Source organism: Salvelinus alpinus, chromosome 2 (genome assembly GCF_045679555.1).
Source record: "Salvelinus alpinus chromosome 2, SLU_Salpinus.1, whole genome shotgun sequence".
NCBI classification, from domain to species: Eukaryota; Metazoa; Chordata; class Actinopteri; order Salmoniformes; family Salmonidae; genus Salvelinus; species Salvelinus alpinus.
In genome coordinates this window covers 53,028,451-53,056,412 of record NC_092087.1, presented here as the reverse complement: position 1 = coordinate 53,056,412, position 27,962 = coordinate 53,028,451, and the positions used below count along the sequence as shown (strand labels likewise).

The following is a 27,962-nucleotide window of genomic DNA, read 5'->3' as shown; positions in this document are numbered from 1 at the left end:
AGGGCAAGCAATGTATACATGAACCACTCTTCTGTACGGAAACTCCCCTGTTTTTTAGAATAGAACATAGGCTAGACATTGTTTATAATCCTTAAAAGTCTATTGACACACCCGTGCGTCAATCTAAGTAACATTGTGACCCTAATCAAAATCTATCAATTTAAGCTAAAGATATCTGGGTTTTTTGCATGGGCTGCGTCTCAATCCACCGCATCCACCTATGTCGGCCTTCCGCATCTGCGTTGGAAGGTGGCCGAGCTACAGCGGTGTTTGTCAGACCATGAGACATCCTGAAAATTGGCCTTCTCGCGAAAACGTCTGTAGTTTCCAAACAGTTTGGCCTACAAATATGACCACTATGGGGAGATGAGACTCTCATGAACACGATGATGGTCTCCGTTTTGCTCTACTGATCTCATCTGAAGGTAACCCATACAACTTAATGGAAGTATGGAGTTTTATGGCAACAAAAATAAGGGAAAAATATACATATATTTGGTGAGCTTTCTTATATCTCCTAGATATAGGACAGACTCTTGACTGTCTATTTTGCCATTTATGAATGTGTTTCTATGGGCTATAGTAGTAAAGCCCAAATTCAATATTTTTTATCAAATAATAAAAAAAATACAAATGATTGATACCTAAAGGGGTCCTAAAATTCCAAATCACATATATAAATGATACATGGTATGACCATCTTTAACAATTCCCAACGTTTTAAGAGCCGATGAGATTCGACCATACTTTCCTTGCTCTTAACTCCTTTTACTATTTAACATTCAAATACGCCTGCTGCTACCCCAGTCCTTGTTTTGAGGTTTTCTTCCAGCCTGTTGCTGGCTTTGCTCACCAAACCAATAATTTGAGTGACCATGCTCATCCGACCTCCAAACCAATTTCGTCCTATGTTAGGAACCTCTGTCTCAGTGTAGCATGTATACAATAGTGTGAAGTTATCCTGAACGTTTCAACGGAGTGACTCTGGGGTTGAGGAGTACCCTAATTGTTCGAGTGTCTTTTTGTGTTGGAAGCTTACTGTCCAGGCAGATGGCTGTATGGGGTGATATTTTGGGCAGTCAAGGAGAGTTGTAAGAGCAATGGGGGAACAGTTGAATTTGCCAGCATCTCATGGCTGGTATTAGATTAAACTACCCACACAGGTCAGCTGGTATGGCATTGGGCCACTTGGCAACCACTGGGAGAAAACTGTTGCTGAGAGAGCGGAGAAGGAGAGTAGTTAAGAATAAAATACACATATGACCAAATTGACATAGGTCCGGAGGGCCGCACTTGAAATTGGTTCTATTTCCTTGCCGTCATATTTACTTATATTTCCTTTTCCCTGACTTTCTAGCTTTCATTTCGATGACTGTTAGCAAGCTGGACAGAGTAAAGAGACTATACATTTAAGTCTATTATCATTATCGTTATGATTTAGTTTTAGTCATTTCAATGTCAATTCTCCTGAAGAAAATCGAATAATAATAATTTTACTCAAACCACCTCACGGGACAGATTGAATGGGCTTAGATACAGTATATTGATTATAGGATAAAAAAAATGTTTACATTTCTATGTGGACTTTTCAACACAATTTCAACACGTAAACAAACAGTTCTAATGATTGTGTTGAAATTATATTGATGTTACAGCCTGTTAGTCAGGTTAAGTCAATGTATTTAAGTTGAAGTTTTACCTTCATTTCAATGTTGACAACGTTGATTGAACTGAGATGAAAACAGTACTGGTTGATAACGTATTTTCCACATCACAATACATTGACAATTTACGTAGAATTTTTATATTATTCCATTTTTATTTTATTTAACTAGGCAAGTCAGTTAAGCACAAGTTCTTATTTACAATGACAGCCTACACCGGCCAAACCCGAACGACGCTGGGCCAATTGTGCGCTGCCTTATGGGACGCCCAATAACAGCTGGTTGTGATACAGCCTGGATTCGAACCAGGGTGTGTGTAGTGACACCTCAAGCACTGAGATACAGTGCCTTAGACCACTGTGCCACTCGGGAGTTGAAACAGTGTTGATTCAACCAGTATGTGCCCAGTGGGATGGAATGACTTGTCATGACAACTATCCTGCTTAGTTTGCATCTGTCCATGATATATTCTTTTTTTTACACTTCCAATAACTCATGGTGAACTAGAGTCCCGCAAGTTGATAGCTTGACCGTTAATACAGATGGCAGGAGAAGACCGGACCGTTGTCCCCACACGTTCCACTCGGAGTAAACATTTTTAACAAAGCTCTGTGTTTCCAGTGTTGTTTTTGTTTTAGTCCTTCTGGTTAAGTCAGAACAGCTACTCCTATTTAATAGGATTTCAGTTTGGTGGTGGCAGCCAACAACCCGTACAGCCTGAGCTTCATTCAATAAGTGCCATTAAGCAGGAACAGTATTTCGATGGACTGTTTGCAAAGCTTTAAACTGCTTTGCAGATGGCTTCTGAAAGCAAGCTTTGTCAGCATCAACATTATGTACGTAACTGGTGGAAAGATTAGTTGCGTCATAGCAGTCATCGCACATTGGGCTGTCTTATGTTGTGTGTGTGAGTGATTTATGCATAATAGCCTGAAATTGGGAGGGAAATGTACTCTGGAGACAGCTGCACTCTCGTCCCGTGTTGGTAGGAGATCACACATTTCACATTTAATTGGGTGTATCTCAAAAGTCTCAGGTGGCTTCCTCTCCTTGTCTCCTTTCCTTCATCTTGACTGATCTGAAGACGCAGGGGAGGATGCCTTCCAGGGAACTGCTTTCGCCTGTCAATTTTTTTTAATGTCCTGTGCAAATGACCTAAAGAAGACACCTAAAGGGAGCTACTTTAAACTATTGAGATGCACCCTTTTTTCCCTTCTCGAGACGTTTCCTCTCTTCTGTATCCATCCCTTTGTCACAGAGCTAGCCTGATGTAGGTGATAGGCAAACCCAAAACCCACAACCTCAATAACCATGTAAACCAACATGAATAATATCCGTGTAATTTGAGAAGAGGAGGTCATTTATGATTTTCCATCTGTTAGGGTTTTTTGTAAGAAAGCTGATTTTGGGGGGGGGGGGGGGGGGGTTTCACACAAGGATAAATTCTGGGCAGACTGTTTGTAATTATGCAAGAATAATATGCCACTTGGAGCCCCATAGGGCAGGGCAAGTATCCAAAATGCTTCTCACACATGCACACAAACATACAGACTGGAATCTGGAGTGGAGCCAGCATGTCACATAGCTGCCATTGCGACGACAAGCCCATTCAGCCCTGTCGACGTTATTAGAGGTGGCAGACAGGCAGTGGTCACTAGTCCCCCTTCAGCACTATCTTCCCCTGGCATGGATGTCTGTCAGAAGCTCGGGGATACAGGTAAAGCATTAAACAGCAGGGAAACACATTGCCTAAATCACAAAAGTCTTATTCCTGGGTAGCTATGAGGGAATATTTTCTGATATAGGCCTAGTCTTACATAATTTATGTCATACAATCTTCCTTGCAAGCAGTTGCTGTACACAGTGCTAACCTTTTTAAATACATTTTCTAAAACGCCGGCAAAAATAGTAAACATTCCATAAGAGCATTTAATTCTATCCTATTACAGGGTAATTACATACATTATAATGTATTACCCAGATATTTACTCTGGTATAGGGTTTTTGCAATATTAAGTGTGACCCGCAGACCCACACATAACACAGGAATCAACAACTCACAGCGGTCGATATGGCAGTACATCTTTAACAGCATGTGTTGCTTTCCTGTCTCTCTTTAGAAAACGCTTTCCCTGGGGCCCGACCACGGTAGTTACTGATTATGTTATCGGTGGCATGTCAATGAGGAGATGGATGACAACATTGGAAATGTGTACTTATACTCGTCCTTACACAAGCTATTTGCTGTTGTTGTACAGTTCTAAAAGCTCTACTGTTGTGGGAAAGAATGTGACGGCACCATTTGAACTAGATATGCGAGGTGAGGCAACTTGTGGTGTATGAGGAGAGAGAGAAGCGACTGGGTACAGTGTTATTGTTGCTAATAGTGATGGATTGGTGAAAGCCAGAGCATTCCCGAAGAGCATCTGTCATTCAGGGCTCAACCTGTCATGCTGGTATGTTCGTTGTCGATGTGAAACCTATGTATTTTAAATGTTCTGTGTGTTGTTGTTGCATTCCAAGTGAAGGCCCCCTCTTGCTCTTGACCTTGTTATAGGGATTTATGTTTCATTTGTGCAAGACATTTTTTTTTGTTCTGGATACTCTTAGCGATGTTCCTTACATTTACAGTGAGAAGACTGTGAAAGTTTGCAGTTCTTTACACTAAGACGATTCAGGAATTGTCTGTGGTTTGGGAGTGACACAAGGGCGTACAGTTTATCAGTGCTGCAGCCTCTAGTTTCACCTAGAGGCTAGCCTTCGTAGTTCCAGCTCAACCATTCTACTGTAACCTAGAGCTAGCCTTAGTAGTTCCAGCACAACCATTCTACTGTAACCTAGAGCTAGCCTTTGTAGTTCCACTTCAACCATTCTACTGTAACCTAGAGCTAGCCTTAGTAGTTCCAGCACAACCATTCTACTGTAACCTAGAGCTAGCCTTAGTAGTTCCAGCTCAACCATTCTACTGTAACCTAGAGCTAGCCTTAGTAGTTCCAGCTCAACCATTCTACTGTAACCTAGAGCTCGCCTTAGTAGTTCCAGCTCAACCATTCTACTGTAACCTAGAGCTAGCCTTTGTAGTTCCAGCTCAACCATTCTAAGGTAACCTAGAGCTAGCCTTAGTAGTTCCAGCTCAACCATTCTACTGTAACTTAGAGCTAGCCTTAGTAGTTCCAGCTCAACCATTCTACTGTAACCTAGAGCTAGCCTTAGTAGTTCCAGCTCAACCATTCTACTGTCACCCAGAGCTAGCCTTAGTAGTTCCAGCCCAACCATTCTACTGTAACCTAGAGCTAGCCTTAGTAGTTCCAGCTCAACCATTCTACTGTAACCTAGAGCTACCCTTAGTAGTTCCAGCTCAACCATTCTACTGTAACCTAGAGCTAGCCTTAGTAGTTCCAGCTCAACCATTCTACTGTAACCTAGAGCTAGCCTTAGTAGTTCCAGCTCAACCATTCTACTGTAACCTAGAGCTAGCCTTAGTAGTTCCAGCTCAACCATTCTACTGTAACCTAGAGCCAGCCTTACTAGTTCCAGCTCAACCATTCTACTGTCACCTAGAGCTAGCCTTAGTAGTTCCAGCCCAACCATTCTACTGTAACCTAGAGCTAGCCTTAGTAGTTCCAGCTCAACCATTCTACTGTAACCTAGAGCTACCCTTAGTAGTTCCAGCTCAACCATTCTACTGTAACCTAGAGCTAGCCTTAGTAGTTCCAGCTCAACCATTCTACTGTAACCTAGAGCTAGCCTTAGTAGTTCCAGCTCAACCATTCTACTGTAACCTAGAGCTAGCCTTAGTAGTTCCAGCACAACCATTCTACTGTAACCTAGAGCTAGCCTTAGTAGTTCCAGCTCAACCATTCTACTGTAACCTAGAGCTAGCCTTAGTAGTTCCAGCTCAACCATTCTACTGTAACCTAGAGCTCGCCTTAGTAGTTCCAGCTCAACCATTCTACTGTAACCTAGAGCTAGCCTTTGTAGTTCCAGCTCAACCATTCTAAGGTAACCTAGAGCTAGCCTTAGTAGTTCCAGCTCAACCATTCTACTGTAACCTAGAGCTAGCCTTAGTAGTTCCAGCTCAACCATTCTACTGTAACTTAGAGCTAGCCTTAGTAGTTCCAGCTCAACCATTCTACTGTAACCTAGAGCTAGCCTTAGTAGTTCCAGCTCAACCATTCTACTGTCACCCAGAGCTAGCCTTAGTAGTTCCAGCCCAACCATTCTACTGTAACCTAGAGCTAGCCTTAGTAGTTCCAGCTCAACCATTCTACTGTAACCTAGAGCTAGCCTTAGTAGTTCCAGCTCAACCATTCTACTGTAACCTAGAGCTAGCCTTAGTAGTTCCAGCTCAACCATTCTACTGTAACCTAGAGCCAGCCTTACTAGTTCCAGCTCAACCATTCTACTGTCACCTAGAGCTAGCCTTAGTAGTTCCAGCCCAACCATTCTACTGTAACCTAGAGCTAGCCTTAGTAGTTCCAGCTCAACCATTCTACTGTAACCTAGAGCTACCCTTAGTAGTTCCAGCTCAACCATTCTACTGTAACCTAGAGCTAGCCTTAGTAGTTCCAGCTCAACCATTCTACTGTAACCTAGAGCTAGCCTTAGTAGTTCCAGCTCAACCATTCTACTGTAACCTAGAGCTAGCCTTAGTAGTTCCAGCTCAACCATTCTACTGTAACCTAGAGCTAGCCTTAGTAGTTCCAGCTCAACCATTCTACTGTAACCTAGAGCTAGCCTTAGTAGTTCCAGCACAACCATTCTACTGTAACCTAGAGCTAGCCTTAGTAGTTCCAGCTCAACCATTCTACTGTAACCTAGAGCTAGCCTTAGTAGTTCCAGCTCAACCATTCTACTGTAACCTAGAGCTCGCCTTAGTAGTTCCAGCTCAACCATTCTACTGTAACCTAGAGCTAGCCTTTGTAGTTCCAGCTCAACCATTCTAAGGTAACCTAGAGCTAGCCTTAGTAGTTCCAGCTCAACCATTCTACTGTAACCTAGAGCTAGCCTTAGTAGTTCCAGCTCAACCATTCTACTGTAACTTAGAGCTAGCCTTAGTAGTTCCAGCTCAACCATTCTACTGTAACCTAGAGCTAGCCTTAGTAGTTCCAGCTCAACCATTCTACTGTCACCCAGAGCTAGCCTTAGTAGTTCCAGCCCAACCATTCTACTGTAACCTAGAGCTAGCCTTAGTAGTTCCAGCTCAACCATTCTACTGTAACCTAGAGCTAGCCTTAGTAGTTCCAGCTCAACCATTCTACTGTAACCTAGAGCTAGCCTTAGTAGTTCCAGCTCAACCATTCTACTGTAACCTAGAGCCAGCCTTACTAGTTCCAGCTCAACCATTCTACTGTCACCTAGAGCTAGCCTTAGTAGTTCCAGCCCAACCATTCTACTGTAACCTAGAGCTAGCCTTAGTAGTTCCAGCTCAACCATTCTACTGTAACCTAGAGCTACCCTTAGTAGTTCCAGCTCAACCATTCTACTGTAACCTAGAGCTAGCCTTAGTAGTTCCAGCTCAACCATTCTACTGTAACCTAGAGCTAGCCTTAGTAGTTCCAGCTCAACCATTCTACTGTAACCTAGAGCTAGCCTTAGTAGTTCCAGCTCAACCATTCTACTGTAACCTAGAGCTAGCCTTACTAGTTCCAGCTCAACCATTCTACTGTAACCTAGAGCTAGCCTTAGTAGTTCCAGCTCAACCATTCTACTGTAACCTAGAGCTAGCCTTACTAGTTCCAGCTCAACCATTCTACTGTAACCTAGAGCTAGCCTTAGTAGTTCCAGCTCAACCATTCTACTGTAACCTAGAGCTAGCCTTAGTAGTTCCAGCTCAACCATTCTACTGTAACCTAGAGCTAGCCTTAGTAGTTCCAGCTCAACCATTCTACTGTAACCTAGAGCTAGCCTTAGTAGTTCCAGCTCAACCATTCTACTGTAACCTAGAGCTAGCCTGTACTTTGACGCAGCAACAAGAGGCAACGCAAACACTAGCTTGACGCTTTACAGCGAGACGCGAGTGAGTCCATGTGAGCGCATCATTAGGTGTAGTGTCACGATACCAGAATTTGGACTTCGATACCAGGTGTACTGTCAAGATACTCGATACCATCGCGGTACTTGATACCACAACGAGACCATGGCAACAAACAAAAAAGGCGTATTAGCCAAGGTCCAGAATGATCAATATCATTACATTTGACATGTTTGATTTTTGAATGTTGTGCATTAATGAATCAATTATACAATCAAATAATAAATTTGACTTTTGTAACAATAAAAATAAAAAAGTATTTAACTACATAACCACATAATTGTACTTTATTTATTTCTCTAATAAATACATCTATTTATTTATCTTTATTTATAAATCTCTAGTCTATTGATAAACTGGGTAAATCAAGATGTAGCCTAGGTCTATTCACACAAAACAGTTGAATGCATATTCAATAGGAGTGTGCATGCATTTGGTTACTTATTTTATTGTACTGATCAACAACATTTGCATAGAAGAAGCAATCTCTTCTTTTATAAAAGTGTGTGCTGTTTCTTTAAGACCCATGACATAATTTACACACAGTCAGTTCAAGGATCTAGTGGACATGATCTCGATTGGGAGAGACATGAGACAGAGGACAAAAAGTGAATTAATAACGTTTTTGGTGACAATCAGCTTTCAAATCAGCAATATTTTACGTTATGGTTTGCATATTATCACAAACAAGGTACTAGGTTAGTGAATTGATGTTAGCTTTAGCAGTAAGCTAACAAGGAAAGTTAGCCTACTAAGATGGAAGCTACATGTATCTTCTTGCAATGTAAATTCTTCTAGCCTGTCATGGACATTTTGTTTTGCGAACAGTAATTAACAGTTTCAACTTTTCTACATGCCGTGTTGCATTATTCAAGTATGTTAACTTCAAGAGTGGGGACTGCAGTGGAGGTTGCTGAGGGGAGGACGGCTCATAATAATGGCTGGAACGGGGCGAATGGAATGGCATCAAACTCATGGAAACCATGTGTTTGTTGTTGATACCTTTCCACATATTCTGCTCCAGCCATTACCAATGAAGGTGCCACCAACCTCCTGTGGTGGGGAGCTAACATGATGCAGCCCAGACTCCCAGTGCAGGCTAAAAGTGGAGCAGGCACGGTGCTCACGTGTAATAAGGGGACATCAGCTGTGCTGATAGACAGACTCCTCAATCAGTAGACGATGTGAGACACATTTGACAGAAGTACCGAAAGTTTTTTTGTTTTTTTTACCTAGTACCGAACCGTTTTTCATGTACTAGTATCGAAAAAGCTTTGGTATACCACGTAACATGAATTAGGTGAGGTCGCGACACACATTGAGGCTAAGGCTGTCTGTGGATCAAGCCACACAACAGATCTTTTGTTTGGAGTGTTTGTTTCCGAGTTCCCTCGCATGTTTATGCTGCTGCTAGGGTTTTTGAAAGCTGCTGCGAGGGTTTTTAAAAAGCTGGCGCCCATAGAGTAGCTGAGATGTACAGTCATAGGGAGATCTTACTAACATAACAATATTAGGGTTTGAAATACTGCACATGTCGATGAAAAGACCAGCCTCGAACCAAGTTTGAGCTGTTTTGAAAAGAGCTGTCATAGTCGTACACATTTCCATAAAACATAAAACATTTTGGGGAATTGCCTCAGGAAATGTGTTAGAAGAAGGTTTGATTTAGGACGATTGGCTCCAGTTTTGCCTAGATGTCCAAAATGTGATGTGCCATGGCATTGGCCTATATTGTATGTGTCCTGCTTGTTGTTAAAGGTACAGCTAGCCTTTAACTATAACTGCTTCTCATTTAGGAAATTCAACTCACGTAGGTGAATAATAAACATATCTGGGTAGGTAGAATTACACCAGGCTAGGGCCTCCCGAGTGGCGCAGCGGTCTAAGGCACTGCATCGCAGCGCTAGAGGCGTCACTACAAATCCGGGTTCAAGCCCAGGCTGTGTTGCAGCCAGCCGCGACCGATAGACGCATGAGGCAACGCACAATTGGCCCAGCGTCGTCTGGGATAGGGAAGGGTTTGGCCGGCCAGGATGTCCTTGTCCCATTTCGGTCTAGTGACTCCTGTGGTGGGCTGGGCGCTGACACGGTCACCAGATGGACGGTGTTTCCTCTGACACATTGGTGCAGCTGGCTTCTGGGTTAAGTGAGCAGTGTGTCAAGAAGCAGAGCAGCTTGGAAGGTTTGTGTTTCAGAGGAGACATGGCACTCTACCTTTGCCTCTTATGAGTCTGTACTGGAGTTGCAGTGATGGGACAAGACTATAACTACCTATTGGGGAGAAAAGGGTGTGTGTGTGTATATACAGTATATATCCAGAATTATACCAGGCTAAATTTATCTCCACTTTCAAATATTATTCAAATATGGTCAGTTGAGTCTCCACAAGTCATATAAAAATGACACATGACCATTTCCATCTTAGGACACACCTAAGGAATTCATTGGAAATAAAAGTGTCCTCACACAAAATCCACAGTCTTGTGGGGTGGTGACGTAAGCACCAGTGGTTAAGTTCCTGTGGATTTTTTTTCTTGTACACTTGGACCTTTGCCCACCCCAAGCCCCAAAAATGCTATCTAGCTAGCTCCCCCTGGCTATTACTAAGCCAATGTCCCTACTAATTCTACTCCATAGGCCTGCTGCTTATCCCCTCCCACCCTGCCTTAAGCTCCATAAGGAGTGGAAAACAAGGAAGCAAAGTTGTGTGAAAGCCATTTTTTGGGCTACAGTAAACATTGGCATTTTTGTGAAAGAAATGTCCTCTGCCTCTCAAAGGCAGCTACGCTAATTTTCACACTCTAAATAGACCCACCACAGAGTCATCTGTAGCATGATGCTAGCCGCAAATTAGCATCCTATGGAACAGGATCCTGCTTGCCCCTTTTAATACAAATGTAGGATATTAATTTGATCACATTGTTGCAGGAAAACTTGTAGTGTATTCAAGGTTTTAAAAGGTTTCTGAAAAAAGGCTTCTGAAGTAGATTTTCTTTTACGAAAAATGTAATAACCCCTACAAAAATGTCCATATATTATAATCCACATAATAATTCACATTTGCTCTTGCTGCAGAATTATTTTCCTGTTGTAGCATATTGGCTCAAATTAAGATCCTTTGTCTGTAAGTCTATAAATGGTGTCAAATAAAGTTTCACATAGCAACCACTGTCTTTTTGTGAAATACTCATCACACTCATATTTCACTAGATTTTATAAGACCATAAGGAAGACTAAATGGGGTGTGATCTAAAGGCAACAGCAGTGGCAGCTCCTTTGGTTACAGTCAACACAGAATAGGGCTCATTGACAATGTCATTATCACTATAAGTTCCTGTATAGTTTTGACTGCGCCATTTTGGATTAGTTTCACCTCTGACCCCTGTCTATCAAGGACTGAAAATTACATGCCAAGTATAGGCTCATATATTGTGTTTCCTAAAGATTAGCCAGCAGCCTCCCACCCTGCATCCTCCTGCTAGCTTGCCTCTGAAGCTAAGCAGGGTTGGTCCTGGATTGGAGACCAGATGCTGTGGAAAGTGGTATTGGAGGGCCAGTAGGAGGCACTCTTTCCTCTGGTAAAAAAAGAAAGAAATAAAAGCATCCCAGGGCAGTGATTGGGGACATTGCCCTGTGTAGACTGCAGTCTTTTGGATGGGAAGTTAAATGGGGGACCTGACTCTCTGTTGTCACTAAAAATCCCATGGCACTTATCGTAAGGATGTTAACCCTGGTGTCCGGTCTGAATTCCCAATCTGACCATCATGGCCGCCTAATCATTCCCAGCTTCCAATTGGCTCATTCCTCTCCCCTGTAAATATTCTCCAGGTTGTTGCTGTAAATGAGATTGTGTTCTCATAAGATATTATATTTTAATGTAACCTTTATTTAACTAGGCAAGTCAGTTAAGAACAAATTCTTATTTACAATGACGGCCTACCCCGGCCAATTGTGCGCCGCTCTATGGGACTCCCAATCATGGCCGGATGTGACGCAGCCTGGATTCGAACCAAGGACTGTAGTGACACCTCTTTCACTGAGATGCTGCGCCATTCGGGAGCCAGAAGCTCTGGAATATCCGTTTAGACCCCAGTCCTACCTACCTACAAGTTGTGGAACATGTGCTCTTTAAGTATTTGTCCAGTAGGTTTCTTCAAGGAGAAAGCCCACACTTCTATATCAAAGATAATTAAAACAAAAACAATACAGTAAATAATGCAGTAATTTCCCCCAAAACACTACAATAAATACTACAATCTGCAATCCCCCTACAGTAAATATTGCAGTATATTACAGTCTGCAACAACACTGCAGTAAATACTATAGTATTTATATTATAGTATACTGTAGTATTTCTTCATGTGGACATTCTACTGAAATTCTACCAAATGTGTGATCTTCATCAATGAATGCATTACATAGAGGGAAGCCATTTTATCTCCATGTTCTCACTTAGCCAGTCAAGCCTCTGCAACAGAGTAACCATTGTTCTATACTCATACACTATGAGACGAGTGTAGAGATAAGAGAGTGACTGCAGTACTGGACTGGCATTGTGTTATGTGTATGTAGCTAGTCCATTGTGAAATAGACACTTATTGCTTATTGGAAATGTTTTCATGTGCAGTACATGATTTTGTATACAGTACATTTCAATCACAGATGAAGACAGTAGGTTACTTAAGACAGAAATGATAGCAGGGAGTTGGTCAGGATGTGTAGGTGTATAACGCAAACGTCTAACATGTGTGTTCGAATCTCATCACGGATAACTTTAGTTTTTTCTATACTTTACTTACTACTTTTTATCTACTTTGCAACTACTTAGCATGTTAGCTAACCCTTCCCTTAACCCTAACCTTAACCCTTTAACCTAACTTCTAAACCTAACCCTTTAACTACTTAACTAGCATGTTGACTAACCCTAACCCCTAGCCTAGCTAACTTTAGCAACCTAGCTAGCCTAGCTAATGTTAGCCACATCAAATTGGAATTCGTGTAATGTACACGAATGCGTTATGAAGAAAGAAAATTGTATAATACACACAAAATGCGTTGTGATGAAAATCGTTTAATGCACATAGAAAAGTGGACTTTATCGTGTGCCTGTCACAAATTTCGAATGAGTAATTTGTGTCTATTTCACAATAAGCTTTGATGGTGTGTTGAGCTAGTCTGCATCAGTAAGTGGTTTAATGTAGCCTACTTCTACTCCAACACGTGGGCTACAGTGATGAGTGAAGTCTCACAAGCCATGAATGTGCGCTTTATGTACTGAACCAGACTATGGCTGTGTCCCAATCCAAAGGCAGTATCCTTGTCGATTGGGACACACACACAGCCTAATGGCTCCAATTGTGGGTCACCGAGCTTAGTTATCATGACTCAGCAAGTTAGAGATTTTTTTTTAACCATAAGTCACTATTAAATGTTGTTCGAAAAGCATTAGTGTGCCGTGGGGTAAGCCGTGGGTGGGAATGGAGTTCCTATAAGGAAAATACACAATAGGAACTCCGTCAGGTAGCCTAGCGGTTAAGAGTGTTGGGTGAGTAACCGAAAAGTCACTGGTTTGAATCCCCAAGCTGACTAGGTGAAAATCTATCAATGTACCCTTGAGCAAGGCACTTTACTCTAATTGCTCTGGATAAGAGTGTCTGCTAAATGATATGTAACCATTTAAAAAATATATATTTGGTGATCCAACAGTGGGGAGTTCCTTTATGTAATGTGGTCCTGTGTGTAGCTGGTGTAGAGAGTCAGGCGCAGGACAGCAGAAATTAGTAATCAACGTACTTTACTCAAAAATACACCGCAAATATACGCGCACACAAATAACTGACCGAATTACAAAGAACAATCACTCACAAACGAACATGGGGAACAGAGGGTTAAATAATAAACAGGTCATTGGGTGAGTGAAACCAGGTGTGTAATACTAAGACAAAACAAATGGAAAATGAAAAGTGGATCGCCGGTGACATCGACCGCTGAACGCCGTCCGAACAAGCAGAGGGACCGACTTCGTGCGGAAGTTATTCTAGTTATTCTACTATTGCTGAGTATCGTCCTTAATATGTCTGTTACGTTCCCCAGTTTCTGTGTTGTAGTTTGTATTTGAGTGTGTGTGTTTCAGGAGATGGCTTCCTGAAATTCTCCCCAAGCAGCTGATTGGTCGACTCCATGGCTAATTGGAGCTGACCCCGCCACCTCGTCAAGACGCAGCTGTCTCTAATTACCAATGCCATCTGAAGCTATAAAAGCCAGTGTTCTGATTTTCAGAGAGAGAGAGAGAGATCATAGGCAGGCAGAGATCATTGCAGGCTGAGGAGATTGCAGGCTGAGGAGATTGCAGGCTGAGGAGATTGCAGGCTGAGGAGATTGCAGGCTGAGGAGATTGCAGGCTGAGGAGATTGCAGGCTGAGGAGATTGCAGGCTGAGGAGATTGCAGGCTGAGGAGATTGCAGGCTGAGGAGATTGCTGGAGAGATTGAATGTGATATAGATCATTGCTGAGAGAGGAGGTTGATGGCTGAGGGTTATAGCATGTTGGTTGTTGGTATGTACTGTATTAGTTGTTGCTGGGAGCAGTTGGTATGTTCTGTGTGAGATTGTTGCTCAGATAGAGCTTATTTGATGTCCTTTGTTTCTTAGTTTGTTTGATATTCTGTTTCATTTGTTCCCAGGGGGGAAGGGAAAGGCACCTAGGGAGTGCTTAGGCAAGAGTCCCGCGGGCATACATATACCCGTAGTATATTCACTGTCTAGGCACACTAGGTAAGACCTGGGCGGACCACCCCCTGTATTTTTGTTAGTGCACCAGGTGGTGCTAAATTAGGTGGGTAGGCAGGTTAGATAGGAGGAGGGGGGGGGGGGGCTTTGACATTTACTTTCTTTGCTTTGGTTCCGTCCAGCCCCTTTTCCCCATATTACCGTGTAAAGGAATAAAATCTAAGTAAAAGGTCAATTCTGCTTTTTGTCGTCCTTTCTCACACCTACAGTCCCATACCTCTTTCACTTCACGGGGAGTTGAGTTGTAGCAGGGTGTTGCGTTCCCTCTTCATAGAGGCGTGTGTAACAATGTCCCTCAAGTCATGTGCTGTACTGTATGTCACCATTCTGTTGACAAAGAGGGAAAGGAGTAGAATTGGCCTTCACAGTTAAATGCTGATGTAGCAGAACAGATCGCACACAACACCCTCCTTCTATTCAGTTGGGAGTGCTTCTCGTCTCTCTCTCTTTTTCTTTCTCTCTTTCTTTACTTCAGCCCTTCGCTTACACTTCAGCTACGTTACAGGTGTCGCGTTGCGTGGCCATCAGCATCGTGTCAATTTGACGTTCTACCAATTTTGACGATTCTTGAGCTTGGACGCTGCCATTGGACTCAGGCAGAATATCAGCTTTCATTGATATCAAAGGAATCACTCCCTCAATGGCTGATGGCTGTAGTGTAGCGGGGTGGCTACTCTGCCATAGATTTATTTGATCATTTAAAGCACAATACAAACAGACATGTGGATAATGCGTTTAAATTAATCGAGGATGACACAAAAAAGGTTGAAAACATATTTTCATTGAGGTCCTCTTCAATAAATGCCAAAAAACAATTACAAACGTAACAGACTGAGCCTTCTAGGCATACTTGAGTTACATATATAATAATAGTTCATTATTTTCCCCAAAAATACTTGTATAGAGCTTTTCAAATAATCTCAAAAGCGCATTAAAGGTAAAACAACAAACAAAACATTTAAATGACGAAGATTGAAAGCCTCAGTTGACTTGGGATGAAGTTGAGGCAGTTTGAGTTGAAAAGGCAGTGGAGGTTCAGTGGAGGAGGCATCGATGGGACAGCCAAGGAGAAACAAAGACAGTCTGAAGAAACAGGATCGGCGCTATTCAACAGCACACCACACCTGCTTCTCTGAATGGTCAGTCACTCCATTGGAGCTGCTTCTCAGGTACTGGTCCTCCATTACCAGGAATTGCTCTCTCTCTCTCTCTCTCTCTCTCTCTCTCTCTCTCTCTCTCTCTCTCTCTCTCTCTCGCGCTCTCTCTCTCGGTGCATCCGTCCTCAGTCAGTCACATCACCTGAAGTGTGGGATTGGGATCATGTTCTTCGGGCTAGGAGTTCTGGGCTGGAATTACTTGAATCAATTGTCTTATTCATCGAGCTATGTGAAAGCTCCATAGGCTCCACTCAGCAATCAGCCCGTGGTGATCTGTACTTCCTGTTCACATGCAATTGCATTCATTATTTGATTGACTGAATCGCAATTTGGACTTTGACTCATGCGACTCATGCGAACCACCTGTAGAACATTATGTGCCCGGTATGGACTGTATGTTCAGTGTGCCAGTAAATGTAATTCTCCGCTTTAAAAGATTCCTGTTGGTGCGGGTGTCCCTCCTTCGCGCTAAGCTAGCGTGCATTTGGTTTGTTTATTTCTGCTTGGAGATAAAGGTATCTTATATTAAATGTGGTGACATTTTCCCTGACATCAGTTTTGTTGGTATGCAATGAACAGACAAAGTACAGCGGTCTTCAAAATTCACGCCGACGCCACTCCATGGGAATTGCTCTCTCTGAACCCTCAAAGCTTTACAGTATATCATTGTTGAACAATAAAGACTTGTTAAAACTCAAAACTCTCTCCCTCCCCTCCAGTCTCCACATGCATCACCACCTGTAAGAAGCCGGCGCCCCCGCCCGTGCCGCCCCGCACCACCTCCAAGCCCTACATCTCTGTGACGGTGCAGAGCAGCACTGAGTCGGCCCAGGACACCTACCTGGATCACCAGTCTGAGCGCGACCGCCGCAGCGAAACCATCACCAGCCAGTCTAGCCAGGCACACAGCAATTCCTCCGACAGCCTCGACAGCACGCGCGCCAACAGCCTGGCTCGGGGTGTCCCTCGGCCTATCCCCATGCCCGTCGCCACCCACCGGGAACCCCTCACCGCCACCGTCCACCACGCCACCACCGGGACTGAGACCAATGATTCCCAGCATGAACCGCTGAGGACAGGCGCCAACAGAGGGAGCCTGACAGCAGAGGAGCCACGAGCGGACTTCGTGCCCCGGAGAAAGCTCTCCTCCATAGGGATACAGGTTGGAGCGCGTCGTTACAGTTTAGTCAATGACGATATGGTATAGTCAGTGACATTACGGTAATATAAGTGACGTTACGGTACTGTCTGTGACATTATGGTATTGTCAGTGGTGTTACTGTATAGTCAGTTGTGTTACAGTGGAGTCATTAACGTTTCATTAGATTCAGTAGTATCACAGTATGTTTCTTAGTGTTTGAGGTAAAAATCTAGAGTAAGTGTGTCTGTGGTACAAGTTTGGCAGTATGGCTTAGGTCCAGCACTGGACTGGCGTGCAACCATTGGGCTGATGGAGGCTATTTAACCTAACCATTGATCATTTTTAAGAATAACCAAACAGTGAACTGCGCTAATTAAACATTTATTTTTCTTATGCTTACAGCTCATATGGGGCATGCTGAATTTGAATTTTGAAAAAGTGCCATCTGGAAAATGAAAAACTCAAGAGTTCTCCCCATCCTTGCCTGAGGCAAACATTATGCTTTCACTTAATTATTTAATATAGATTTTTTTTCAGACTGTCTCTAGAATGAGGCAGCTGGGGGTTTTTTTGCGCGATGCAAATGGTCAGATCTCACAATGCCTGCAGAAGTGTTTACTGTCTCTGGAACCACATAAAAATGATATATTGTAGCAATCTTCTGAGGCGCGCAGATCGCCTGCAAAAAAGATGACCTGGAGCACCACAAATTTTCTACCGGAATTAACCTTTTCCAGGTGACAAATACTTTGTATTGAAGACTGTTTTTTGATTGGTTGTTAGGTTGACTGCATTCAGGAGGAAGTCCAGCGAGAGGAGACACCGCCATTGGCCAGATTCCAGTCAATCGGAATCCAGGCGGACGACGGCTGGTAAGTGCACTTCCTGTCCCGTTTGTGACTCCCGTTAATTTTTCCTCCACACAATAAAATGTTGCCTAAATATATTCATTTCTGAGGGGCCATTTTGATGTAGACACTGAGAAAATATACATAATGTGAGAAAAGAGTAACACACCTGCTATGTTGCCAAGAGCACACAATATTTACATAAGCTATTTTGCAATGACGCATGCGACATTTGAAAGTCATTCTGTAGTTCTGTAGCGTAGTACTTGTCATGTAGTTTACAAAGCTTCGCAATATTTTGAATGCCAGGAAGTCTTTGCATGCCACACTCGGCTTCACTCCCCTTTGTTCCTTCTCTTTGACCTCCCTCCTAGTTTTCATGCTGTTTTGCAAATACCAGTTGGTTGTCAGAATTATCTCACTATTTGAATACATCTGAATGTGGCCTTTTTCAGTTGATATCTTAGACAGAGCCAAGACAAAGAGCTTCCATACCGGAATGTCCACCGATAACATACTCATTTTCAAAACACCACCTCCGAGTCCTATTTCTAATTAAAACATCAATGCTATTTATTGGCACCCCATACCAACAATTAAAGTATGTATTTTACCTCCCTCCCCCATCTATTATTATTATTATTATCCTATTCTTAACCATGGATATTCAGTCTGCCAAGAATCCATAGTATTTCCACAGATGAACGTCTATTCCCCTGTTTGGTGTTTCCTGTTCTATCACTTCAATCGGAAGGTAGCATTGTAGCCAAGGTCAGACAAAAGTCAGGGTTTGCGCTAACAGACCATTCCCCAGCCAAGCCCTTTACCCGTACACGTGATGAGTCATAGAGATAGATAGAGATCGAACTTGCCACAAAAGACTTGCGATGGCATGTGCACTGCAATGGAGGGCTTTCACCATTTTAACGTTGTCAACTGTGTGGTATGGCACCAGCCCTCCATGCGGCCCGTCTCCGCCTGCAGCAGCTTGAGGAACCAGTGGCCGTCCCGCCGGCAGGCAGGGCCTGGAGGGGGCACCGCATTAGGGTTCCCGCTACCGCTATTTCCTCTCTGTCCATCTCTATGGTTTAGGCTATATTCTGTGTCTCCTGTCTACTGCCTCCAAGCTGAGTGCACCACCGCATCATGTCGACAAGGCAACGCTACACTGTGATCGATATCCATCTTCTGTTTTTATACCTGTATTGATCAGTAGAGGATGTAGTGCCTGCTGTTGAGAACATTCCTTGGTTTGTTTTGTAGCGGGAAAAGGCTAGGTCGTATTTTTGTCCTCTAGTCTTTGTTATGGATGGTTGGCTCAGTTACAGAAGAAGTTGGGATTGGTTTGACTTTGGTTGGCTTTTGATTGCAGGTTGGTGTTAGGTTGCAGGTTTACTTCTACTTATCCATTGTTTTGACAGAATAACATTATTAGAGATGCAATGTCTGTTTTGCCATCGATATTGATGGAGCATTGACCACTTTCTATTTTCTCACTGTTTTGTGTGTTTTGTTCAGGCTCAGTCGCTCCAGTAGCATGGCCTCCAAGCAGGAGACAGACTCTGACACACAGGACCTTCCCATCAACTCGCACGCCAACTCCCACGCCAAGCCCGCCGCCGAGAAGAAGAGCATGGTCAACAGCGCCTGCCAATCCATGGTCTCGCCCCCGTGCAGCGGCCAGGTCAGCAAGGGCAACGGATCAAATCCCACCGTTGACACCAGTACGTCGCCACCTCCCCTTCGGCAGATCCTCAACCTCTCCACCACACGGTCCGACTCCTCCGACTCCTTCTCCGAGAGCATGGACCCAGCCCTGGACCCCTCATCCCTGCCCCCTCCAGACCCCTGGCTGGAGAGCGGGAACGGAAATAGCGGTAGCGGGAACCCTAATGCGGTGCCCCCTCCAGGCCCTGCCTGCCGGCGGGACGGCCACTGGTTCCTCAAGCTGCTGCAGGCGGAGACGGGCCGCATGGAGGGCTGGTGCCAGCAGATGGAGCAAGAGACCAAAGACAACCAGCTCTCAGAGGAGGGTAAGACAACTAATCGTTCTATTCTTGCAGGACATATACAAACAATTGCCTACCCTAGTTACAACTATCATTGACCGCTTTCGTTTGAAAATGTTTGCTCCTCTGCAGACATAATGATCATGAACCTATCAGAAAGTAGGTCATACCCTGACAACAGACTATGCTCCGGGACAAACCTCTCCGTAACTCAACTCTATGCAAAGTTTTTCTGAGATGACATAATGTAGCCTATTCTTTTGGAAAGAGCCCCCACTAACATCCACATCATGCGGATGGACTGATCTACAAAGTGGTTTGACCTGAACTGACCTGATCCGAAGGTTCAAAGCCTGGAAGTAGAGTTCAACCACAGGATTCACACACAAACACACACACACACCCTGCAGTGGATGAGGCGGTAATACCTGGGGTTAACACACAGACAGACCTGTTATCCCAGAATTACACTAATCTACTCTGGACCCGGATTACAGACCCAGATAATATTAACGCCTCAACATCAGGCTGACACAGCACACAAGAGAGAGTAGGCCTGACACACACACACACACACACACACACACACACACACATACACACACACACACACACAGTGCACAGTCCTGACACAACATCTCAGTCAAGCACACACGCTATATCAGAAGATCTTGACCAAACCAAGAACAAGCCACGGTCACGCATGTGTGTATCTGCGCGTGCACAGTGTATGCGTGCTCAAATGTGCATTTCTCTCACTGTTGGCAAGATCGAGTCGACATCGAATCGGATTACTGCAGGACCATAGAAATACCTGGTTCCGCTGGTCCCTATTCTCAATGCCATAACCGTATCATCCAGTGGTCAGATTTCACCAATGCAGATGTTTGTTCTACTTATGATGCAGCAGCAAAACCATGTCATAAAGACTGGATGAAGAAGACTCGAGTATCAACAGATGCGAAGAGGGCTGCCTTTTTAAAAGAGGATAACACTGTCCGTTACATTGTGATCCTCTCGTGTTGCCCCCCTTATGGGGTCATTCTGACATGGTCATTTTGACATGGCCTTAACATCCATCTCTAGTCTAGACACCCAACATTAGCTTGGGTTCATTTTGGTAACGTTGTTGGCATGTTTTGCTGTTATAAGGGAATGTTCCGGTTAAAACAGGTTGTTCTCCCTCGCAAATCCTCTTGTTTCTCCCTGTGTGACAAATCCTTTTCACAGATTCCCTTGTGTGCTAGCTTTCGATGTAGTTGTACAGATAGGGGGACGTGTGTAGACAACCACATCTCTCTCAAGATGGTAGTGTTCTAAGTATTTACTCAGTGCATGGCAGAACACTGTCTTGTTGTTTTTGAGACAGTACGGAAATGGATGTACAGTAAGACCTGATACACATCAGTAGCTATGGGAAGAGTTTATTACCATTAGCCTAGTTTGGGGTTTCATTTCTGAGTGAAACAATAGACATTCAAGGCACTCCATTGATTGTAGTGTTGTATTCCAAATGCACAGCAAAGTGTGTGAGTCTTGTGTGTCTGGTCTGTCTGTACTGTCTGTGTGCCTGTCTGTCTTGTCTTGTCTCTCTGCCTGTGTGTCTGTCTGTCTGTTTGAGTCAATCAGTGTGTGTGTTTTTGTTATCTGCAGTGTTGGGGAAGGTCCGCAGTGCAGTGGGCAGTGCTCAGCTCCTCATGACCAAGAAATTTGAGCAGTTCAGAGGGCTGTGTGAACAAAACTTGGTGAGTATCACCTCTGCATAGTCCAACTCACCCATACACACATCACATAAACAGACAGAACAATATTACCCCATGACAACAACATCAAATTACTAGACCAAACAATGTTTGTTATGCCACCACAACAACATCACATAACCAGACAAAACAACACTACCCTACAAAAACATCACCAGACAAAACAACAACATCACCACACTCCCAGACAAAACAATACCATACTCTACACACACATCAAATAACCAGACATTACAAAAAAGCACAAAAAAAGAAAGAAATTCCACATCTGATCATACACACATCACATCATTAGGCAAACACATGCCACATGAAATGCGACTGAGAGATTAGCATTAGCTAAGTGACTAGCTGAATGCTAACAGGCAGTAAGGTCAATGGGAAATTAATTGATCGGGCTTTTCCCCGACCTGAGTGGTTAAGCTCCCTTAAAAAGTCGGACATGTCTCTCTGCATCCCATCATTCCACTGATCTCATGATCTCAGTACAGCGGACTCAGACTATGACAGACCCAATCAGTAGGATAAGACTGACATTCTGCAAACGACTGCATTTTGCTGGTTGCGTCCTCTTGTAGCCTATTCTCGGGGGAATTCAGTGTCATCATTGACTGAATGTTTTACGTTCTCTCAAATGAGAACTAGACGTGCAGTTATTCAGACAGAGGACCAAGAATCCATGGATGTTAACACCGTTTTTATGAATAATGATCATGTGGTCATAAAGTTCAGTGTGCGTATCATTGTAGAAAGGGGTACTGATTGTGTTCAATGAGTCGGTTGTAATGTGAGTCAGTTTTAATGCCACCATGTTGTTGAACTCGTGTTTTGCATTAATGGTTGTGTATTGAACCTTTGGGCTATGCTGTGCTTTGCTGATATAATTCTATCAAAAGGCATCTATGTTCAGAAGACATGGTCTGACATCCAATACAACTTCTATCCTACAAATAAACTCCAATTATTTTGTATTTATTGGACAATTACCTGTTGGGATTTTTCCCCCTATCATTACACAACATGTCCCTTTTAAAGGAGAAATGTTATTCAGAAACCTGATAATTTCTCTCAATACATACAATTTTCAGCTGGAAACAGTTAGTTCTACCATATTTTGTTGTGCTGTTTAAATCCCACAGAACGAGAATGGTCCCCCTATCTGACAATCCTGAAAGCACAACTAGCATGATTATGCCAGCGCGTCAAGCCAAAAGGCTCTGGATTGGGTTTGAAAACCAAGTCTAGTTGCACAGATGGCAGGAAACGCAAGCATTTTTATTTTTTTTACATTTTAGCAGACTCTCTTATCCAGAGTGACTTACAGTAGTGAGTGCATACATTTTTCATACCGGTCCCCTGTGGGAATTGAACCCACAACCGCCAGGCTCTACCAACTGAGCCACACAAGACCCAACCATAACCAGGGAGACCCAACCATAACAAAGAATAGTCTGGTAGCGCCTTAGTCACAGAACACGTGGGTCAGGTGGAGAAAACAAGTCGAAGTGTGACCGTCAAGCCGTCCGTCAGCTCTGACAGACTTAAGCTTGCAGGGCAAATCAGAGTGCCACCCAAGTCGCTATACAGTCAGTATACTGCTTATGTAAAGTGGTCATTCTACCTTGCGTTAAGGGACTTATTGTGCTTTTTATTTCATTTCACTTCTTATACTTTATCAAGCATATTTTTTCAAGGAAGACCTGCCCCAAGACAGCGGCGTAGGTTTTTACGGAGGCATATATCAAATGGCAATATAGTAGCACACTTGAGTGCAAGGACAAACAACATCTACACATTCCGACAGAATTATTTACACAAACTCGTTCCCGGGGTCCCCAAGGGGTGCATGTTTCGTTTTCTGCCCTAACACTACACAGCTGATTCAAATAATCAAAGCTTGGCAACGAGTTGATCATTTGAATCACCCGTGTAGCGCTAGGGCAAAAACCAAAACTTGCACCCCTTGGGGTCCCCAGGACCGAGTTTGGGAAACGCTGATCTATTCAGTGGGACAGAGGTCTTCACTGACGTTGTGTTGTAGGACAGCTCCCTCTAGTAACAAAAGTGGACAAAGCAAGACTCAATGAATTTCAAATCTCTTCTTTATCCCTCTCTTGTTTTCTCCCTCACCATTTCCCTCTCCCCCTCTAACATTTTCACAATTTCTCTCCCCCCCCCTCTCCCACCTACTCCCCCATTTCTCTTCTTTTTTTTCTCCCTCCCTCCAGAATGTGAACGCCAACCCGCGGCCCACAGCCCAGGACCTGGCGGGCTTCTGGGATCTGCTGCAGCTCTCCATCGAGGACATCAGCCTCAAATTCGACGAGCTCTACCAACTCAAGTCCAGCGACTGGCAGTCCCCTGCCGTGGCCCACTCGCCCCCCGAGCGGAAGGTACTTCCCACCCCTGCTGCCCAGTGCCCAGACTGGGGTAGGAAAGCCGCCGAAACTGGCCTCTCTCCTCCCTCCCCATCTCCCCTCTCTCTTCTCCCCCTCCCTGTGTGAGGGGAACATTTTAAAGGGGCTTCCCAGTCCAAAGTAAAGGGGGCTAGAGAGAAGCCACCTCCCTTTACACATGCATGGTGTTCAATCTCAAAGAGGGCAGTTTGTTTTGGACTGTTTCTGCGCTTTTAAGCCCCTCATTTGAGCATGCATGTCGCTCTAAAAGAAATGCTCTGGTCTGAAGTCGAACTTGCACGGCAATGGCAAAGGTTGCATCACGTCATGGAATGCGGCCTGGCTTTCGCTCTATCTTGGATGTGTGTGCGCGCGCGTGTGTAGGGAGCGGTTAGTTAGTTTGATGGCTGCTGGATTGACTGTAGTGGAAATAGTACGTTTTGGTGAGAGTATTTGGGTGGATGTGTGCTTCAACTGCTTTGAGTTTATGCTGCGTCGTTTCACTCCTTCTGCAGTGACATTGCATTACATTCAGTGTGATTCATCGAATGGGATACGCTTAATTTGAACTGTACGTCATAACAGCATCAATATGTGTTATGTCTTGTTAAGTTACATTAATATTGTGACACTTTTATGGCGTACGGCCAAATAGAGTGTGACCATCTAATGTCCTTGTCATATTATTCACACAGGTATTCGTTCAGTGTCTACTCTGACAGAGTGTCACCTTCAATCTCCTATATTCAACATATTTTATCTGTGTTGTCCATATAATTGGCTCTGTGTCAAGTTAGCCACCTTGTACATTTTATTGTAGAAAGCTTCACCGTAATCAAATGTCCCTGTCAAAGATCTACGTTAATCAAATGAAACTCACAATGCTCTTTTTTGCAACCTCTGCATTACCCTCCGTTGTTTCGTTGCTTTCAGAATAAAACCTTGTATCTCCAAAACTGAAACAAACTGAAACCATGTATGAACATACATTCACGAAAGCTATTAATCAGATGCTATTTTGAATACTTTTTCTTGGTCCTAAAGTCCTAAAATATTAAAAGTGGGGAGTTACTGCTTTTAATGGAGTTACAAGGTTTTCTTCCAACAGCAACAACGCCTTGCATCCTCTCACTCTCTCATCTCTCCCCCCTCCATCCCCCCCCCTCCCCCAACCCCTTCTCTCTCCTGTGTCTCTCTTTCCCATGTCTTTTCTGCCCCCTTGTGGTTGACTCCGTCCATTGTGGCCCACCACCACCAGGAGGACAAGAAAGAGCCCCCTCCTCCAGTGCCAAAGAAGCCCGGTAAGGGGAGGCCGGTGCTGGGCCGCGAGAAGAGCGCCGACTCCGCCTCGTCCACCTCTTCAGCGGAGAAGCAGCGGACGGAGGCCCGCAAGCGCCTACTGGCTGCCAAGAGGGCCGCCTCGGTCCGGCAGAACTCGGCCACGGAGAGCGCCGACAGCATCGAGATCTATGTCCCTGAGGCCCAGACTCGCCTCTAAGAGAGAGAAACTGGGATGGAGGAAGGGATGATGGCAGAGGGAGAGAGGGGGGGTTGGGGTCTTCTCACCACACACAGGGTAGTCTGGTCTTAGTGGCCGCCAGTCTACAATAGATGGAGTGAGAAACAAAGAGAGAGAGAGAACTTTTGGGCTGTAGACTATATGGGGAATGCTTGTCTCCTCTCACAAGGCTGCAATGGAAAAACCTAAACCACAGCCTTTGTTACTATTTTTAGAACTTTTTTGAGGTTATTTTATTAGGATCCCCATTAGCTCTTGCGAAAGCAGCAGCTACTCTTCCTGGGGTCCACACAAAACATGAAACACGTCATAATACAGAACATTAATAGACAAGAACAGCATACATTTAAAACGTCGCACATAGCCTACATACCAGTACATACACACAAAACTCTTGAGTATTACACAAATTATGACATTTTTTATTGATGATGGTATTATTATCTCCTAAAGAAACTATATCAAGACTATTTTAGATGTACCTGTATCTTGGCTATAAGAGATCTAATATGCGGACAGAGTAAGCGTTTGTGCTTTCCAATGCCCCTCCCTCTCCCTTGCCTTGGCCAACCCATAGTTTGCACAACACCACCATGTGGTCAAACGTACACACACTTATTCAGAGGAGCGCGCACACACACACACACACGCGCATCAGACCCACAGCTATCAATGTCTTCCTGGTGCTTTTTTGTTTTCATTGTTTTCTTCTGTTTTGTATGAGCCTTTGCCTGCAGTTCTAGATTCGTGAGCAGTTTCGGAAAGCAGGGCACCGAAAACTGAATTAGGAACTAGAGGATTGGGGGTATTTAACGTCAAATATCACAACTTCTATATATAAGTGAGATCTATTGAAAACATAATGTATGTTTTTGTCCAACCTTGGTTAAGGATGTATATGAAAAAACAATCGGTACTTTATAACTGACTCAAACTACACTCACACATCAATATTTACTGGAGTAACGTTTGAAGATCCTACTTTTCCATTGAGATGAAATTGTTTTCTGCCATTTTTGGTCTGAGGATGTATTCATCAGCCAGTGTCCACAGTCCCATGACAATGGCCACACTTTGCGCTCGCATGTGTCTCCATTGGTCTGTGAATTTACTAATCGGTCCTTTTTATAAGGCACCACACGGGGGGAAAAAACTGACTGAAACCTGGTGGAAACGCTCCTTTAATTTTCCATGGCAAAATGTTTCGCTACGTTGTTCCCTAATGAATACAACCATGGTGTAGGTATATCAGATCAATTGAATATAATTCAGGTTTTGTGGAAAACTTGCACGTAGAGGGGTTAGACAGGACCACCATTGAGAACTGTCCCGCTGGGCAAAATATGATTGAGTTTTGTATTGTTTCCTTGTCATTGTGGCTATTTCATTGAACATTTTCAAAAGTCTGCGTTTTTTTTTAAGTAGGTACTTCTAGCAACTCCAGCTTGTTGCTGCAGCAATATAATTCAAAATGGTTTCTTTCCCAAACTTCTGCCTCAACTTCCCTCTCTACAATTCACCTTGTTTTTTATATTGTAAATGAGTTTGCACAGATGCTGGTGTGTTTCCCATACGGGACCACTACTCAGTTTGCATGGGAAAGTTGTGGTCAATTCCACCTTAGATTCCAGTCACTTCAACCATAATTCCATTTAAAATCTCTATAGGAGAGCTAATGAAACTAAGGCCAATTCGGACTTGAGGTTAAGCATCATATAACTTTGACTAATGCCTGCTAAATGACAGTATTGTATTCGACTATTCTCCACACTGCACACACCCATGTAAATGGTCCGTGATTCACTGCACTGCATATTCAGTGCTACTGTATGGCTTTTCTCACATCACAGTTCCTGACCAGACGGCTTCTTCAAAAGAGATGGAGAAAGGAAAGGACACAACTCGAGGAGACTCGGGAAAGGATTAGGAGACTAGGAGAGGAAACTGCTTTAGACTATTTCAGTAGCACTGTGTGAAACCATGTTGGAAGCTCTCTTACCACCCCCCCTACAGGTAATAGTTTGCACTACATCTCAATTGTCCATGACAGTTTTGGAGGGAAGGATTTCATTCTTGAATGTAGAAGAAGACATTGTTTGCATTAAAAAAATTTAACTAAGCACCCTGTCATACCACTGCCTACCACTTGTTGTAGTTTTCTTTACGTTAAAAATCATCCCTAGATACCTACACTTTTTTTGAATTGAGACAAATGATTACATCTCTATTATAGTACATCTATTTGTAATTTCTTTGCCATCATTTCTTTTTTGAAAATGCTGTTGGTACTTTAACAAAAAAAGAAATGCATTACCTTTCTGCCTGTGTGGGAAGTATAGCCATCTGGTGATTCACTCTCTCAAGAGGCCTGTAAAAGTGGAAAATTGAATGATTCCAGTCAAGTAATAACAAATAGCCTAATCTCTCATCTCACAAAACACAATAACTTTGTCAAATGAAAATATCGGTAATACATTCTTTATCTGGGTGTGAGAGATCAATACGTTTGAAATTCAATGGTATTTAATTCACCACTAGGGGACATTTATTAGAGGGTACCTGTCAAAAGTTGCTGATTTTCAAATGATGAAACCCTGATGAAGACAGCTTGCTGTCGAAAGCATTAGTGACTGAATAATTGCA

At 43.5% G+C, this 27,962-nt stretch overlaps 1 protein-coding gene and 1 pseudogene across 4 annotated transcripts in view; both read left to right on the top strand.

Moving 5' to 3' along the window:
• LOC139564705 (disks large-associated protein 4-like) overlaps window positions 1-27,439 on the top strand; it is a 228,772-nt gene extending 201,333 nt beyond the window's left edge. For 3 of the 4 annotated variants that reach the window (XM_071384492.1, XM_071384499.1, XM_071384483.1), the window contains 6 exons: window positions 16,363-16,805; window positions 17,568-17,656; window positions 19,151-19,665; window positions 21,295-21,386; window positions 23,633-23,797; window positions 25,059-27,439. In XM_071384492.1, coding sequence (XP_071240593.1) covers window positions 16,363-16,805; window positions 17,568-17,656; window positions 19,151-19,665; window positions 21,295-21,386; window positions 23,633-23,797; window positions 25,059-25,298 — 1,544 coding nt within the window. In that variant the 3' untranslated portion in view covers window positions 25,299-27,439. Of the gene's footprint in view, window positions 1-16,362; window positions 16,806-17,567; window positions 17,657-19,150; window positions 19,666-21,294; window positions 21,387-23,632; window positions 23,835-25,058 lie in introns of all 4 variants that reach the window. The other variant, XM_071384502.1, reaches the window with a different exon arrangement.
• Window positions 11,812-11,868, top strand: LOC139568979 (U7 small nuclear RNA; annotated as a pseudogene).
• Window positions 27,440-27,962: the final 523 nt, after the last annotated feature.